Source organism: Aulonocara stuartgranti (genome assembly GCF_965226115.1).
Source record: "Aulonocara stuartgranti genome assembly, chromosome: 10".
Classification (NCBI taxonomy): Eukaryota; Metazoa; Chordata; class Actinopteri; order Cichliformes; family Cichlidae; genus Aulonocara; species Aulonocara stuartgranti.
In genome coordinates, this window is record NC_138946.1 from 11,708,908 (window position 1) to 11,722,410 (window position 13,503).

At 39.7% G+C, this 13,503-nt stretch overlaps 2 protein-coding genes across 9 annotated transcripts in view; both read right to left on the reverse strand.

The window, feature by feature from the left end:
- Nucleotides 1-8,071, reverse strand: part of fnip1 (folliculin interacting protein 1) — a 39,033-nt gene extending 30,962 nt beyond the window's left edge. The window contains exon 1 of one of the 2 annotated variants that reach the window (XM_082548881.1): nucleotides 7,865-8,071. In XM_082548881.1, coding sequence (XP_082405007.1) covers nucleotides 7,865-7,956 — 92 coding nt within the window. In that variant the 5' untranslated portion in view covers nucleotides 7,957-8,071. The remainder of the gene's footprint in view (nucleotides 1-7,864) is intronic. The other variant, XM_082548882.1, reaches the window with a different exon arrangement.
- A 336-nt stretch (nucleotides 8,072-8,407) lies between these two features.
- Nucleotides 8,408-13,126, reverse strand: LOC309716422 (uncharacterized protein). Of its 7 annotated transcripts, none has more exons than XM_082550219.1 (8): nucleotides 12,658-13,126; nucleotides 12,210-12,313; nucleotides 11,336-11,543; nucleotides 11,117-11,251; nucleotides 10,726-10,783; nucleotides 10,582-10,637; nucleotides 9,465-9,496; nucleotides 8,408-9,337 (listed from the first exon to the last, which is right to left on the reverse strand). In XM_082550219.1, exons 1-8 carry the CDS (start codon nucleotides 12,752-12,754, stop codon nucleotides 8,981-8,983), a joined length of 1,047 nt encoding a protein of 348 aa, XP_082406345.1. In that variant the 5' UTR covers nucleotides 12,755-13,126; the 3' UTR covers nucleotides 8,408-8,980. The 7 variants fall into 7 exon arrangements, 6 of the variants coding, with proteins under 6 accessions (XP_082406345.1, XP_082406344.1, XP_082406343.1 ...); XM_082550218.1 differs by having other exon boundaries at nucleotides 10,726-10,765; nucleotides 11,336-11,636; nucleotides 12,658-13,124; XM_082550217.1 differs by having other exon boundaries at nucleotides 11,336-11,636; nucleotides 12,658-13,124.
- Nucleotides 13,127-13,503: the final 377 nt, after the last annotated feature.

Genomic DNA, 13,503 nt, shown 5'->3' on the forward strand with positions numbered 1-13,503 from the left:
TCACACCTACAATATAGACACACAGAGACTAGCTGATTAAAGTAGGCAGATATAATAGATAATCAATTAGCTGTAAACACCATATCTGAATAAAAGGTCACAAGTAAAGCAAAAAGTAGCCCAGTCTAAGTGTATTCTCTGACAACACTCGTGTTTTATGTGGAAGGTTTAGCCAGTGGGAACACTTTTTTTTTTTTTTTTAATTTATTTATTTACTTCTAACTTTTCTTACTATACACATCCTCTGCATTTATCTTTACCCAGTGAGGTTGTGTACACTCTGGATTAACTCTGTGTGACAACTTCTGAATCAGCAACACATGACAGAAAATGAGTGACAGCTGAGTTGGGAGTATCGAGTGTATGACTATTTCTCACAAATAATCACATGAACGGAACATCAAGCTGAAGAGTACTGGTGGAAGTCACGTAGAAATCGGGGTAAACGGTCAGTGCTGCACATGTAAATCAAATTCTAATAAGCAAAAAAAAGATCATATGATCGAGAGATTCAGTTTCGCCTCAAAAAGCAAATATCATTTCACTGCATCAAAACACCTCCCTCACCATGCTTTCTGTCATTTCTTCCTTTCAACACTCTTCTCATTTAGAGATTGAATGTAGGCTAATTAGTTAATATGAATTTTCTGATTTTCAAAATTCCAATAAATTACTCCCAGCTTCGTATCTGAGAATATTCAGTCTCATCAATACCTTTGCTATGTGGTGCTAAGTTACTGATTTATTTTAATTCACTTATGTGTAAAAGCTTCTTAACACATTCACTGCCAGCCATTGGCAGTGAATGAGTTAAACCCATTGACTCATTCACTGCAATTGACGGCTATAGACGTCAATGGCAGTGAATGAGTTAAATATACATTTAGGATAAATTACAAAAAAAAAAAATGTTTATCCATGTGGTTAAAGTCCTATCTTTTAAATAGGACATTTTGTGTTAAGTTGGGGTCGGCTTCATCCTCTGTGGCCCCTCTGCTTTGGGGTGTTCCACAGGGATCTATTCTTGGGCCGTTATTGTTTTCATTGTACCTCTTGCCCCTTGGCGCGATTTTCCGAAAGCATAAAGTGCCATTCCATCTATACGCAGATGACTGCCAGCTCTACTTACCTCTTAGTCATTCTGATAGTCTCCCAACTGGACCTCTGCTTGACTGCCTTACTGATGTCAAAGCATGGATGGCAAACAACTTTTTAAATTTTAATGATCGGAAGACAGAAGCAATTTTATTTGGCCCAAATCGTTCTTCTCATACTCTGGATGTTGATCTTGCAGCTTTGACTTCCCAACTAAAGAGTTCGATCACAAATCTCGGAGTTAAAATTGATTCTGCACTCACCTTTGATGACCATGTAAACGGGGTGGTAAAATCAGCATTTTATCACCTCAGACGTTTATCAAAGGTTAAGCCCTTTCTTTCCAAGCGTGACTTGGAAAGCGTTATTCATGCCTTTATTACCTCACGTTTAGATTATTGTAATTCTCTTTTAACAGGGGTTGGGCAGGGCACTTTGTCACGCTTGCAATTAGTGCAAAATGCTGCGGCACGATTTTTAACTGGTAGAAGAAAATTTGATCACATCACTCCGATTTTGGCCTCTTTACACTGGCTTCCAATTGAATTCAGGATCCGTTTTAAAGTCCTTTTATTGGCTTTTAAATCTCTAAATGGTCTGGCACCTGTTTATTTGTCTGATTTGTTGAAGCCCCACGTCCCCACTCGTTCCCTTCGGTCAGCTGAGCAGTTGCTGCTTTCGGTCCCAAAGTCACGGCTGAAACTTAGAGGAGACCGAGCGTTCTCTGTTGCCGCGCCAATGCTTTGGAATAACCTTCCTCTCCATATTAGACAGGCTGCATCAGTGCCAGTTTTTAAGTCTTTATTAAAAACCTATTTTTATTCCCTGGCTTTTAACTCTGTGGGTAACTGACATTTTTATTTTTTTTATTGTTTTTTAACTTTATTGCTATGTCTATTACTATGTGCATATTAGTATTGTACAGCACTTTGGTCTACCAGGTGTGTTTTTAAAGTGCTATATAAATAAATAAATGATGATGATGATGATGATGATGATGATGATGATGATGATGATGATCCAAATAAAAAAGAATTTCAATACCCAAAAATGTGTCTCTGCATCAGCCCCAAGTATCCAGTGTAAAAAAAAAAAAGCAAATGTAATTTTCTCTGATCTTCTCAGGTACATCTGTAATGTATTGGTAAGGTCACATGCAAACTTGCTATACAGTAGAAATGTCAAACAACAAATCAGTCATAGAAAATAAACTAATAACTCCTCTCATCACTGTACCATGCAAATAACATAGGGAGTTCCTTAATGCGTATACGCCACAGGATAAGCAGGCCTAGCTAAATGTAAAGTCATCATCCTAGCATTCATTTGGAAATGTCAGTGACTTGGTAACCAGAAACCATAAAAGCCTTATCTTCAAGCAACCACAGACAAAACAACTACTGGTGACGCAATTTGAGCAAGCATTATATAAAACTTTGAGGCTAGGGGTACCAGCGAGGCGATTACCAATGACAACAAAGGATAGTGTTGATTGACATACGACAGAGAACCAAAGACATTAGAGGGTTACCTAAGCATGTGGAGCCTTGAATGTCCATTAGAGACAAGCTGTTAACTATAAACTACAGCCGACAAGAACTGCTTTCAGTATGGACACTCCTTTAGGTCCTTAAACTGAGTATGAGCTTCACATGGCAGACAGCTGATTGATCCATACAGTGTTTGCAGGGAGGTCGCATGTTCTGGACACACGAAGGCCAATTAAAACTCCTAATTCAACCTGTGGTTTGAGTTATCACATTCTAACTGGTAAATTATGTTTCTTCTCTTCGATCCGTGGGTTACCATGGATCATCTGCCTCCATCTCACCCTCTCCGTTGCATCCTCTTCTGTCACACCAACCATCTGAATGTCCCCCTTTAATATATGTATCCACAAGGCTCCTCTGTGGTCTTCTTCTTTTCAACCTGCTGGGCCCCTCCATCTTGATCATCCTTTGTCTAATATTTCCACTACCCGCCCTCTGCATATTCCTTCCATCTGAAACTTGCCTCTCTACCTTTGCCTCCAGTACATCTTTAATAGCCCTGCTTAGATTTCACGGCTGAACCTGCTAGGATACTAAAGGTAATGTAGAACAGCTAATTCACTGCCAAAAACATTTTGATACAACCTCTGGCGCTATAATTTTCATTCTGGTAGCACATGTAGACATAATTACACTGTGCTTAAATAGTAGAATAGACACTGACCTTTTGGCTCACAGAGCGTAATAGAAATTTAATATCAAGCTAAAGGGCACATTCTGAAAAGTTTGTGACGAATACAAACGCGTTTGCGCACCGCTGTAAAGTGTGTGATGCCCCTGCAACTTTAACATCAAATTATATCCTTACTATGACCCTGCAGTTCTGAGAAGCCTGAGTGTGGCCACTTGAAATAGCCCCGATAGGAACCCGATGACAGCCGCTGTCTTTACAGAACCTTGGCACGCTTGCAGCATTCACACAAGCATGCACCGAGGGAAGAAAGCAGCCCTGCAAAATAAAGCTATAACATTCACAGTAATCCATGTCAGTTTACCGACAGTGAGTGCTTAAAAAGAAAGTAATCAAACAGAGAGCAGAGCAGAACAAGCATACATAAAAACGCTGTGATGGGTTTTTCATTTTAGAGTCAAGCTGGGAATTTTTTAAGATAGTGATGCGATAAAAGGGTTGAGACAGTACGAGTGATCACATGTTGATTCATAACTTTAGATAAACAGCAACAGGATAAAAGAGAAGAGAGCATTACTTAAAAAAAACAAAGTGTGCATCTTCATCAACACTTGCAAAGATGCTTAGGTTTTTTTTGCCAGCGACTTTGGTAACCATGTGATCACTCAACAAACATGACAGCCTGAGATTGATGAAAGCCTCACATGACACACCGAGTTATGAAAGTACGCAATGGAGGAAGGACGCCTTGCCAATCAGGAACCTGAGACACGACTTCTCCCAAACTATAAATAAAACATTTTTAAAGATAAATTCCACGGTGTGAGAAACAAAAAAAAAAAAAGTAGTACTCCAGCAAATGCAACGTCATGCATTTTCACAGGCTGTAATGAATAAGCTTGTCAAACATGATTTACTAAATCTACATGAATACACTGTACTAATTTAATTTATTTTAAATTCACCAAAGTTTTATTATATTTTCTAGACTTGTGACCATTTTATATCAACTTGAAAAGGAAACAGGTGAGTCCTAGTTTACCATAGAAAAAGTTTAATTCCACGAATCTATATATTAAACAGAAAACGTCAAACTTGAGTAAATCTGCTTTTACTCTCTTACTCGTATATTGTCTGTTAGTGCAGGTCATGTAGGAAGTTTCCTCAGCAGGCTGCCAGGACAAGCAGTTTGGGTGTGAGTGGGAGGACAAAGCTACTGGCTAATGATCAGGTCTCAGACTGGCTACAGGATGAGCCAAAGGCTTTTGGTGTAATGTACAGTATGCCGTCCCCAGTCAGGTGCCGCAGCCAGGGAAACAGGAGTCTTTTTAGGCTTTCCTCTCAGGGTCAGCCAAACTACTGCCCTCTATGGTATTCTGGAGGGCACAGTGGAGTGGTGTGGCAGTGCATGGTGTCGGTGATGCAGTATGCAGGCCAACGGTTTGCAAAACAGGAAAGACTTCATCTCTTCTGGATATTAAAAAATATAGACTGGAAAATGCCAATAATAAGCCTGATGTACAAACTAAAAAAAGCTATTTCTGGTGTCACATTGGGCTTGCTTATTCCCCCCCCCAACCTGTCAGAGGTTTTTAAGGTCATTTTCTTTTAACGTCTTGATTGAAATTGACTGCAGCATCCTACCCAGCCAAATTTATTCATGGTATAATTCTCACACAGTGCTTTTTAAAAAAATACTTCAGAATAGGGCTGGGCCATATCATACTGTTCACAGTAATACCGGTGTAATGTTGGGCAACGATACGAAAATGAAATATCGCGATAGAATAAGGGTAAAACGCGCATGCGCAGTGCCTTTGTTTACATACGCACATGGCGGCGACACAGAATGAGAAGAGCGAAAGGGGATCGTTAAATGAAACAGATGAACCAGGTTTGTAAAAATGCTCCAACTTCAGTGGTGTGGAACTGGTTTGGCTTTCATCCGTCAGATACACAACAAAGCACTATTTTTGGTAAGAGCATGCTAGCGGGCCGTCGTTATTACCGTGTTATTTGGAAAATACGGCACACTTAAAATCAATCCTTTGATTTTTCTGAAAATCGACAGATTATAATCCCGTGTGTATGTATGAATTCTGGTTGTGTTTACTGACCTCGAAACGATTTTATGTGGTACATGGCACTCGAAAATCTGTCAAATGTTTCAGTACGACTTTGCTAAGCTACAAAGCCGCACTGCTCGATGGATTGTCGGAGCATTACGGCTATCGTAGGCAGGCGCCTCGCGGAGTGATACGTACTGTGCTTCAACATAATATTACGTATTGTGTGTGTATAACCTCTTTTTAAGTTTTGTGGATATTAAACATGGTTATGCTGAGGATATGTCGGCCAATTTCCACTGGAAATGCCTTTTGGTTAAACTGTCAGCAAGGAATTTGCATTTGCACTGTTAATTTTTTATATAACTTTAATGCACTTAAAAAAGCTGCCTGTTTAAGTGAAAATACGTTGATGTTTTGGGGGGTTTTTGCACTAATAAAGTTGAGGAGTTGTAAAGTATTTTGTCTAGTGTCAATTATATCGTCAGTTATATCGTTATCGCAAATTTTCAAATGTATATCGTGATAAATATTTTGGTCATATCGCCCTGCTCTACTTCAGAATACTGTTAACGTCATCATTTCTGCAGGCCACCTCTGCCAGTGGACTGCAGTCACGTTATATTCTCTGTTCTGTCCATCTTTTAATTTTGCATGCTCAGTTGCTAACCACTTCATCCTCCAACTTATTTGTTCCACCCTGTCCCATTAGATTCTCCTCCCTTAGACCCTCAACTCAGTGTTTTTTAAATTCCTTTTAACCATTTTTCTTTTATGCAGAAACTCCTAATGCTGCATCTTAGCCTATTCTTGCTACCACACAAGTGTCCCTCTCCAACCATGTCTCCACACAGTTCTGTCCTCTCTAGAGCATTTCATGCTTGATGAATGGGAAGCTTATGCCAGAGGTATGAAGAGCACAGCTGACCACTGAGCTAACAGAAAAGCCTGCTGCCTGCCTGTTTGCTCTGGGATTGATGCCAGTCAGCCCCCGCCCCTCCACGCACACACACACACACAGATTGCATTTATATCACTGGGTGCAGGGCACCTTTATGACAGTGGAACGTGCTCTGGCTCAGGCATGGACCAAAGTGCAAGCAGCACCACAAGGAGATGCGCTTTCAGGTAAATATCTTCCCCATGAGTGACAAGGTGGGAGAAACATTGTGCAATGTCAGTGTATTTAAAGCTTTAGAGCACGTTTTTCCAATGGTGGCAGACCTGACCCTGAGGGTGTGAGAGAAAATACACAGGGAGACTGCAAATCAACTCCCATTCAGCTCAATGATTCATTGCCATGTCAGGCTGAATGTAACCTTAGAGTTCTTATGCAGCTTACATCGGTTTTATACTCCATACATAAATAAAACTTTGTTTTAAGATTATGATTGGAAACATTATATATGCTAAGGACGCCCAATTGCAAGCCTGACAGTATTGGGCAACATGTCGCCGCAATACTGCGTTAACTTGCCTTTAATTTTTAAAATACATGACCAGATCTTTATAGGGTAAATATCAAAGAGCACTGGTGTTTGGAAATGATAAATGTTTTCTATAGCTACATGGGAAATGACATGATTATCTGCTTTAGTGGATGTGGAACACAAGCAACGCGTGCAGGAAATATTATAATCACTACAAGCCATCTTGCATTTGTTCTAAGCATCGGTGTTCTAAGTAAACTCCAGCCACTTGTCTATTTAACATCACTGCAATGTTAGGTGATATTCAGACGCCATGTAGCGCTATTTCAGTAAAATTAACACTGTGCATCAACAGTCTACCGACACAGCAGCACGGTATGGGATGCGTCAGCGGCCGAATGAAGCGATCACATGTGCTTCCATTAAGAGCCCACGGTGTCCTGCTCTGTTGTCTGGTGGAGAGTACAGTAACAGAGGCAAAGTCGAGGGATGCTACTTCTAATTAGCTCCAAGTTATCAGGATCCAGCCAAAGATAAGCTACAAAAGAGCGCGACAATACTGTCACGTGCGTTTTTTCTTGCCACAATGCTGTTACCACAGAAACAAAGGGGAAAGAGGAGGGGGGAGCAAGGGAGAGACAAAGAGAAAGCGAGATACTTCTACTGTAACTTGCAAGCACCATTTGACTATCTTCGGGATGACAATAAAGCGTTTTTCACTTATAAGCTGACATAAACAATTACTTATATGAGCAAAAAAGTGATGGTTAACAAGCTGAGTCAAGTCCCACCAAGACAGCGCGTGCAGCAGCCTCGCTAACGTCCAACAGCTAGCATTAGCATGTAGCTAACCGCACCAACAAGGCACAACACGTCTCTCACGTCACTCTACACTTTTCCAACACCGATGTCAAATCAGCCAAACTACACAACGCTCATCTGCAGAGTGCCTCGAGTTCAATATAAGCGTTGCTCCAAATACACTGTCATTCCTTTCAGACGTCAAAGCGAAAGCCATAAATATTATTAACGTACACACGCACAACCCTACACACAAACCACAAACGGACACGCACGCACACAATAAGCTACCTGAAAGCTGGGTCCTCTTTGCTACACCTCGGGGGCGGCGATGAAAACGCATTTCTCTTGTTAAAAAGTTTCTGAAAGAGAGTCGGAGGCATCTTGTACCAAAATGAATTCGGTACAGAAAGTCTCTTTCCGTTTTCAAATCCACGACCAAATCTTGTTCCTTGTAACTGTCTCCATGGGTGTCACAGTCATATGACACGCATTAGTCACAGGAACAGCTTGGTAACCCACTACATTATTCTGATTGGTTCACCGGGCGCCAATGCTGCTACAACAAATAACCCGATTGGCTGATATTTTTGGTATAAGTACCACGTGGTGAGTGGATTCGCTGTGTTGATGTTTTGTCGGGGATCGTGACAGCATGAAATTTATTCACACTAAAAAATTATCTAAGTGCGACTGCTGAACGGCTTGACACACACACACACACACACACACACACACACACACACACTTCAGATATTATTGAAAGACACAGTTGAGAAAATAATTAAGTGTAAGAAACGCATCAAACACAGAACGGAGGGATCGCCACAAGAGGCATTTTAATGTATTTTTATTTGCTTTAGACACTTTCTAAATCAAATACATATGCAGATTTTGAGGACAAAGACAAATATACATAAATATAGATGGAGTATACTTAAAATACATATCTTATACATTTAAACTTTGCTTTTAAATCATTCATTTAGAAAGTCTATAGTAACACGTCACGAGAATAAATGCAAATATGGACAAGCACAACAAGCAAAAAACACACATATATAGACACACATATATCATATTTAAAGGTGGAAAAGCTCACTGTATGGACAAGACAGACAATGGTTTTTAAAGGTAAATACATATGTGCCATCTAGTGGTCATTTCACATCACACTTTTTTCATATGAACATAAACGCCAGTCTAGCATGTCTCTTTAATTAGTTCTTAAATGTTATTTTAAGTTTGTTCCATAGATTCTTCTCTCCTTCTTTTAAGTAGTTACAGACCATTTTCATATAGGACTTTCTACAATTAGACTAATCTAATCCAGATGAGGGGGTAAAGCCACAGTTTTCGGTTTTCTTATTCTAGCTTCAAATGTGGCAGGAAAGATGGTTCGGTGCACTAAACAGCTGTGAAAGGAAATAAAGTAACACTTCTGAGTTTCACACATCTTTCTCTCATGACCTGAAAGAGAGTATCTCTCTCCTTGTCGGTGGCAAAGTCAAAGAGCTTGGGTTTCTTATGACTAGTTTTGACAGACCTTTTTAGCAACATGGTCAGAGCTAATGTTTCTTCTTCCGAGCTGATCTCTGCATCAGGCTTCAACTCCTCAGGTGGGCTGGACATTTGCAATGGCTTGTTGAGACTGGGAGTCATTAACTTTGAGGCTGGTATGCATTTTCCATCAAAGGTCTCAGCAATTACAGGACTTTTGAATGAAACCTTCTTCTTACACAAGATGGGTCTTCTGTAGCTGAGCTGTGGAATAAAAGTCATTTTGATCATGGCTGTGATCCCTCTTACTTTTGTTTCTAACAAAAATAAAAATGAGCTACATCATATCAAATTTAAACAGATGTAAATAAATGGGCAGATGACTTCTTACTCTTGGTGGGGTTTTCCTCTTAAAGGTTTTGTCTGCAAATTTAGGACAGAAACCACAAAAGTAGTCGTAATAATTATACAATATCTATTTATTTTCTGTGTGTGGAGTTGATTTTAAAATACATATGAAATATATGCACTTGCCAGGCACTTCATTAGGTACACCTTGCTAGTACAGTTGTGGGCGCCTTTTTGGTTCCAGAACTGCCCAAATTCCTTGACTTCAATAAGGTGCTGGAAACATTCGTCAAAGAATTTGGCCTATATTGACATGATAGCATCACACAGTTGCTGCAGATTTGTTGGCTGCATATGAATAATGTGGATTTCCTGTTTCACCACATTCCATAGGTGCTCTATCAGACTGAAATCAGGTATTTAAATGATACTCACTTGGTACTAAGGGGCCCACATGTGCCAGAAAAATATTCTCCATGCCATTACACCACCCCCACCACCAGCAGCATGAACTGCTGCTAAAAAGGCATGGTCGATCCATGCTTTTATTTTGTTAACACCAAAATCTGATTGTAGCCTGTGAATACTGTGCAGAAAAACTCGAGGCTCATCAGACCAGGCAACATTGCTCCAGTCTTCTCTTACTCAGTGTTGGTGAGCCCTGCATTCAGAGATCCTCTTGGTTGCAATGCTCTAAATATTTGTTTACTGTTGCCTTCCCATCAGTTCAAAGCAGTCAGGCCATTTTTCTCTGACCTCTGGCATCAAAGCATTTTCTCCAAGAGAACTGCTGCTCACTCGATATTCCCTCTTTGTTTTTGACAATTTCCTGTAAAACCCAGTAGAAAAATCCCAGTAGATCAGCAATTTATAAAATACTCAGACCAGCCTGTTTGGCACCAACAACCAAGCTACTTTCAAAGTTACCTTTCTTCTCCATTCTGATGCTCAGTTTGAACTTCGGCAGGTCTTCATGATCATATCTTAGTGCCTAAATGCACATAGTTGATGCTATGTGATTGGTTGATTATACATTTGCTTTAGTGAGGAATTGAACAAGCGTTCCTAATAAAGTGGTCGGCAAGCGTAGTTTGCAATAATAGTCATGCTCTGAATAATACTTAAGGAAGATATGTTTCTTATGAAATGAGAGCCTTTACCTGATTTCAACGAGTCATTTTGTACTTTAGCAGCAGATCCGGCTTCTCTGTTGTTGCTTGATAAAGAAATAATAAGGAATGAAGCAGTTAAATTGCATGAGCCACAAGTACTAAATGCTTTGAGATTCAACTGAGAAGACTTACCTGATCTCACAGGTCTTTTCAGCAAGAATAGTGGAGGCATCTGCAGACAGAGTTACTCCTTTTCAGACACACAGGTATGGTTTGGGTACGCATGTAAATAAGACTGCATTTAATTAAAGCATACTTGGCATTTTTTCTAAGAACATTAAAATATGCTATAAAAACAAAGTTACTGTTCCTTTTTTTGTTCATTTGCTACTTCTAAAAGAGAAACATTTTAAATGTAATTATCAGATGGAGTCTAAGGAGCTTGCAAAAAAAAGACGTACCAAACATGACTGAGTATGAATAAAGTTATACTCTTAATACCTTTGTTCAATTAAGTGGAATTTATTGAACTGAAAAAAAGAGAGAAAATTAAAGTGTGCCTGAGATTTGTTCCCAGTATTACCCAGGATGGTAGAAAGGTTAGGGGGATGATGCATGTGTATGCTCTCAGCATGGCTGACATCCAACAAAGTGGAGTTTTTTATGTGACGATGGAGATCCAGCAGGTCTTCCTCAATGGAAAAATTGAAGGTTTCCACTATCAAGACAAAAATAAAAGTGAGAGACCAAGTGTGGCTGTGGACATACAAAAATGTGCACATACAAATGCACTCAGACACACCCTTGTTTTCTCTTCTGAAGATCTCTGGAGAGGGAAGATTGTTAGAAGTTGCAGAGTCCAAAAAGTCCTCATCCTCTGTGTCACCAGAGCTGAAAGTTGTGGCAGTCTCCATGCTAGATAATGTGAAGCTTTCTGGCGTCACTGCCAAGCTTTGCTCGTCTTCTTTACCCGACATTTCATCACCTTCATGAGCCTCTACTACAGTCACCTGAATGGCAGGTAAGGTTGCTTTGTGTCTGGTAGTTTCAGTAAATGCAGGAGTGCTTAAGCTAAAAGTAGATTTATGGTGTACAGTGTTGGCCTGTGTGAAAAGAATAAGCATAGAAAGGGGAGGAAATAAAACGACTCTGGTGACTGAAGGTTATAGCATCTGATTCTAATGCTTTTTTATACTTAAACTCTTCAGTCAAATTTGTCTTTGGTTGTGGATTTTTTTGTTGTAATAATTCTTCAGGGCAATATATCCGTCTGGCACTGGCAGAGAAATTTGGCAGGTTGTTCACCCACATACTCGGCTCCTCAATGCACCTTTAAGGGGAAATAGAGTATAAGACTTATCGCCAAGAAGCGCTGTTACAACAAATAAATCGTCAACCAAACGCTAATTTCCTCATTTTCTGAATAATTGCTCTTCACTCTTTTCTCACATGATCTGATGTATGTGTTCTATAGAACAAAATGCACATGTCACTTTAACTTCTTGCCAGTTTATTGGGGGACTCTTTGTGGCTTCAGCATCAACATTCACTTGTTTTTTTTCTCCACGTAGATTCCTTCATATTTTCTTCTCGTCACCCATAATTGTGAACTAGTAAATATTGGATATCAGTGACTGTTAATCTTACATGAATACAAAACATCTGGGCACACTTACAGATACTGGGCTCTTTGGTTTGACAGTGGAGTCATTCGTGACTTCCCTCTCAGGTTCTTCTGGAAAAGCTTCATAATGCTTGCGGAATAGAAGTTTCCTGTGCTCTTAAAGTTTGAAAGCATGGATGCAGAGAACAATTTAATGAGAACAGAAAATGGCTTTGCCTTTATTTACACTTTTTTAAAAAGTGTACAATCAATAGATATATTAGATCTCCTCTTAGGTTTACACTAAGTAGATTTAACAGATTTAGAAAAGCAGTTAAAACCTGAGATAAGAAACATGAAGGTGTTCATAATATATTTCCCAACACCTTTTTGCCCTCACAATGAGAACTAGGCTCAGACCAAGATTAAAACTTTAACTTTTAAATAAACAAGTAAGCCACCTGAAGTTTAACGTTTTAATGTAGACTGCGTTAAAATGTGTATTACAGTGTTTTTCTTACGGTCTCGTCTGGTCAGCGCTGGTTTCACGGGTGTATCTCGTTTGATAGGTAATCCACTGTCACAACGGAGTCTAATCTGGCGCTTGTATCGATCCATTTCCAATTAAACTGACTTAAAGACCAAATCACTTGCCATTCAGTGAACTGCTACACTATAAAACTGCTTCAGCTAATGGTACTAGTAAAAAATATAATTAGGAGAGAGTGTCTTTAATCTAATGCTTCAAGTTCTGCCTTTATCGTCCCCTGACCATTCTGTGCGTTACTTAGCAACGAAGCACACCTGCAGAATATGTGATCAGCTGCTAATCACCACTTTTAACGCACGACTGAAGCGATTTATTCGCATTTGCATGCTATTTAGAAACTCTGGAAAGATTTGGTAAGCGTTTATGTCAACCTTCATGCTTGCCATGCCTTGACAGATGCGATAAAAGTGAAATCACTGCCCTGCCATAGTAAAATTGGGTCAGTTTTAAAGTTCGTTTGCAGAAATGGACACAAAGAACTCAGCCTAGCTTAACATAGCATTGATAGACTTCATTAGGTAAAGCCCCCTAAGCTTCTTCTTTTGCCTTAAGAATTGCCTTAATTCTTGGTGGTATAAATTTAGCAAGGTGCTGGAAAGTATATGAGTACAGTAAGAAACATGAGGCGATTAAAGGTTTGTGACATACTGTAGCGTGTTGCTGCAAAGAGCCACCAGAAGACCGGTACACTGGTCATAAAGGGATAGACATTGTCAGCAATTCTGCTGTATGCTGTGGCATTTAAATTATGGTACTAAGGAGCTCACATGTGCTTAGAAAATGTCCCTAATATTACACCAGCAGAGGCAGGATGCAT

Excerpts from the sequence above, each read along its gene's own strand:
- LOC309716422 (XM_082550217.1), bottom strand. The coding sequence starts at position 12,754 with ATGGATCGATACAAGCGCCAGATTAGACTCCGTTGTGACAGTGGATTA. Across the intron at positions 11,637-12,209 it reads AACCAAAGAGCCCAGTATCT|GCCAACACTGTACACCATAA; the intron begins GTAAGTGTGCCC and ends CTTTTCACACAG. Across the intron at positions 10,638-10,725 it reads GAAAAGACCTGTGAGATCAG|CAACAACAGAGAAGCCGGAT; the intron begins GTAAGTCTTCTC and ends TTCTTTATCAAG.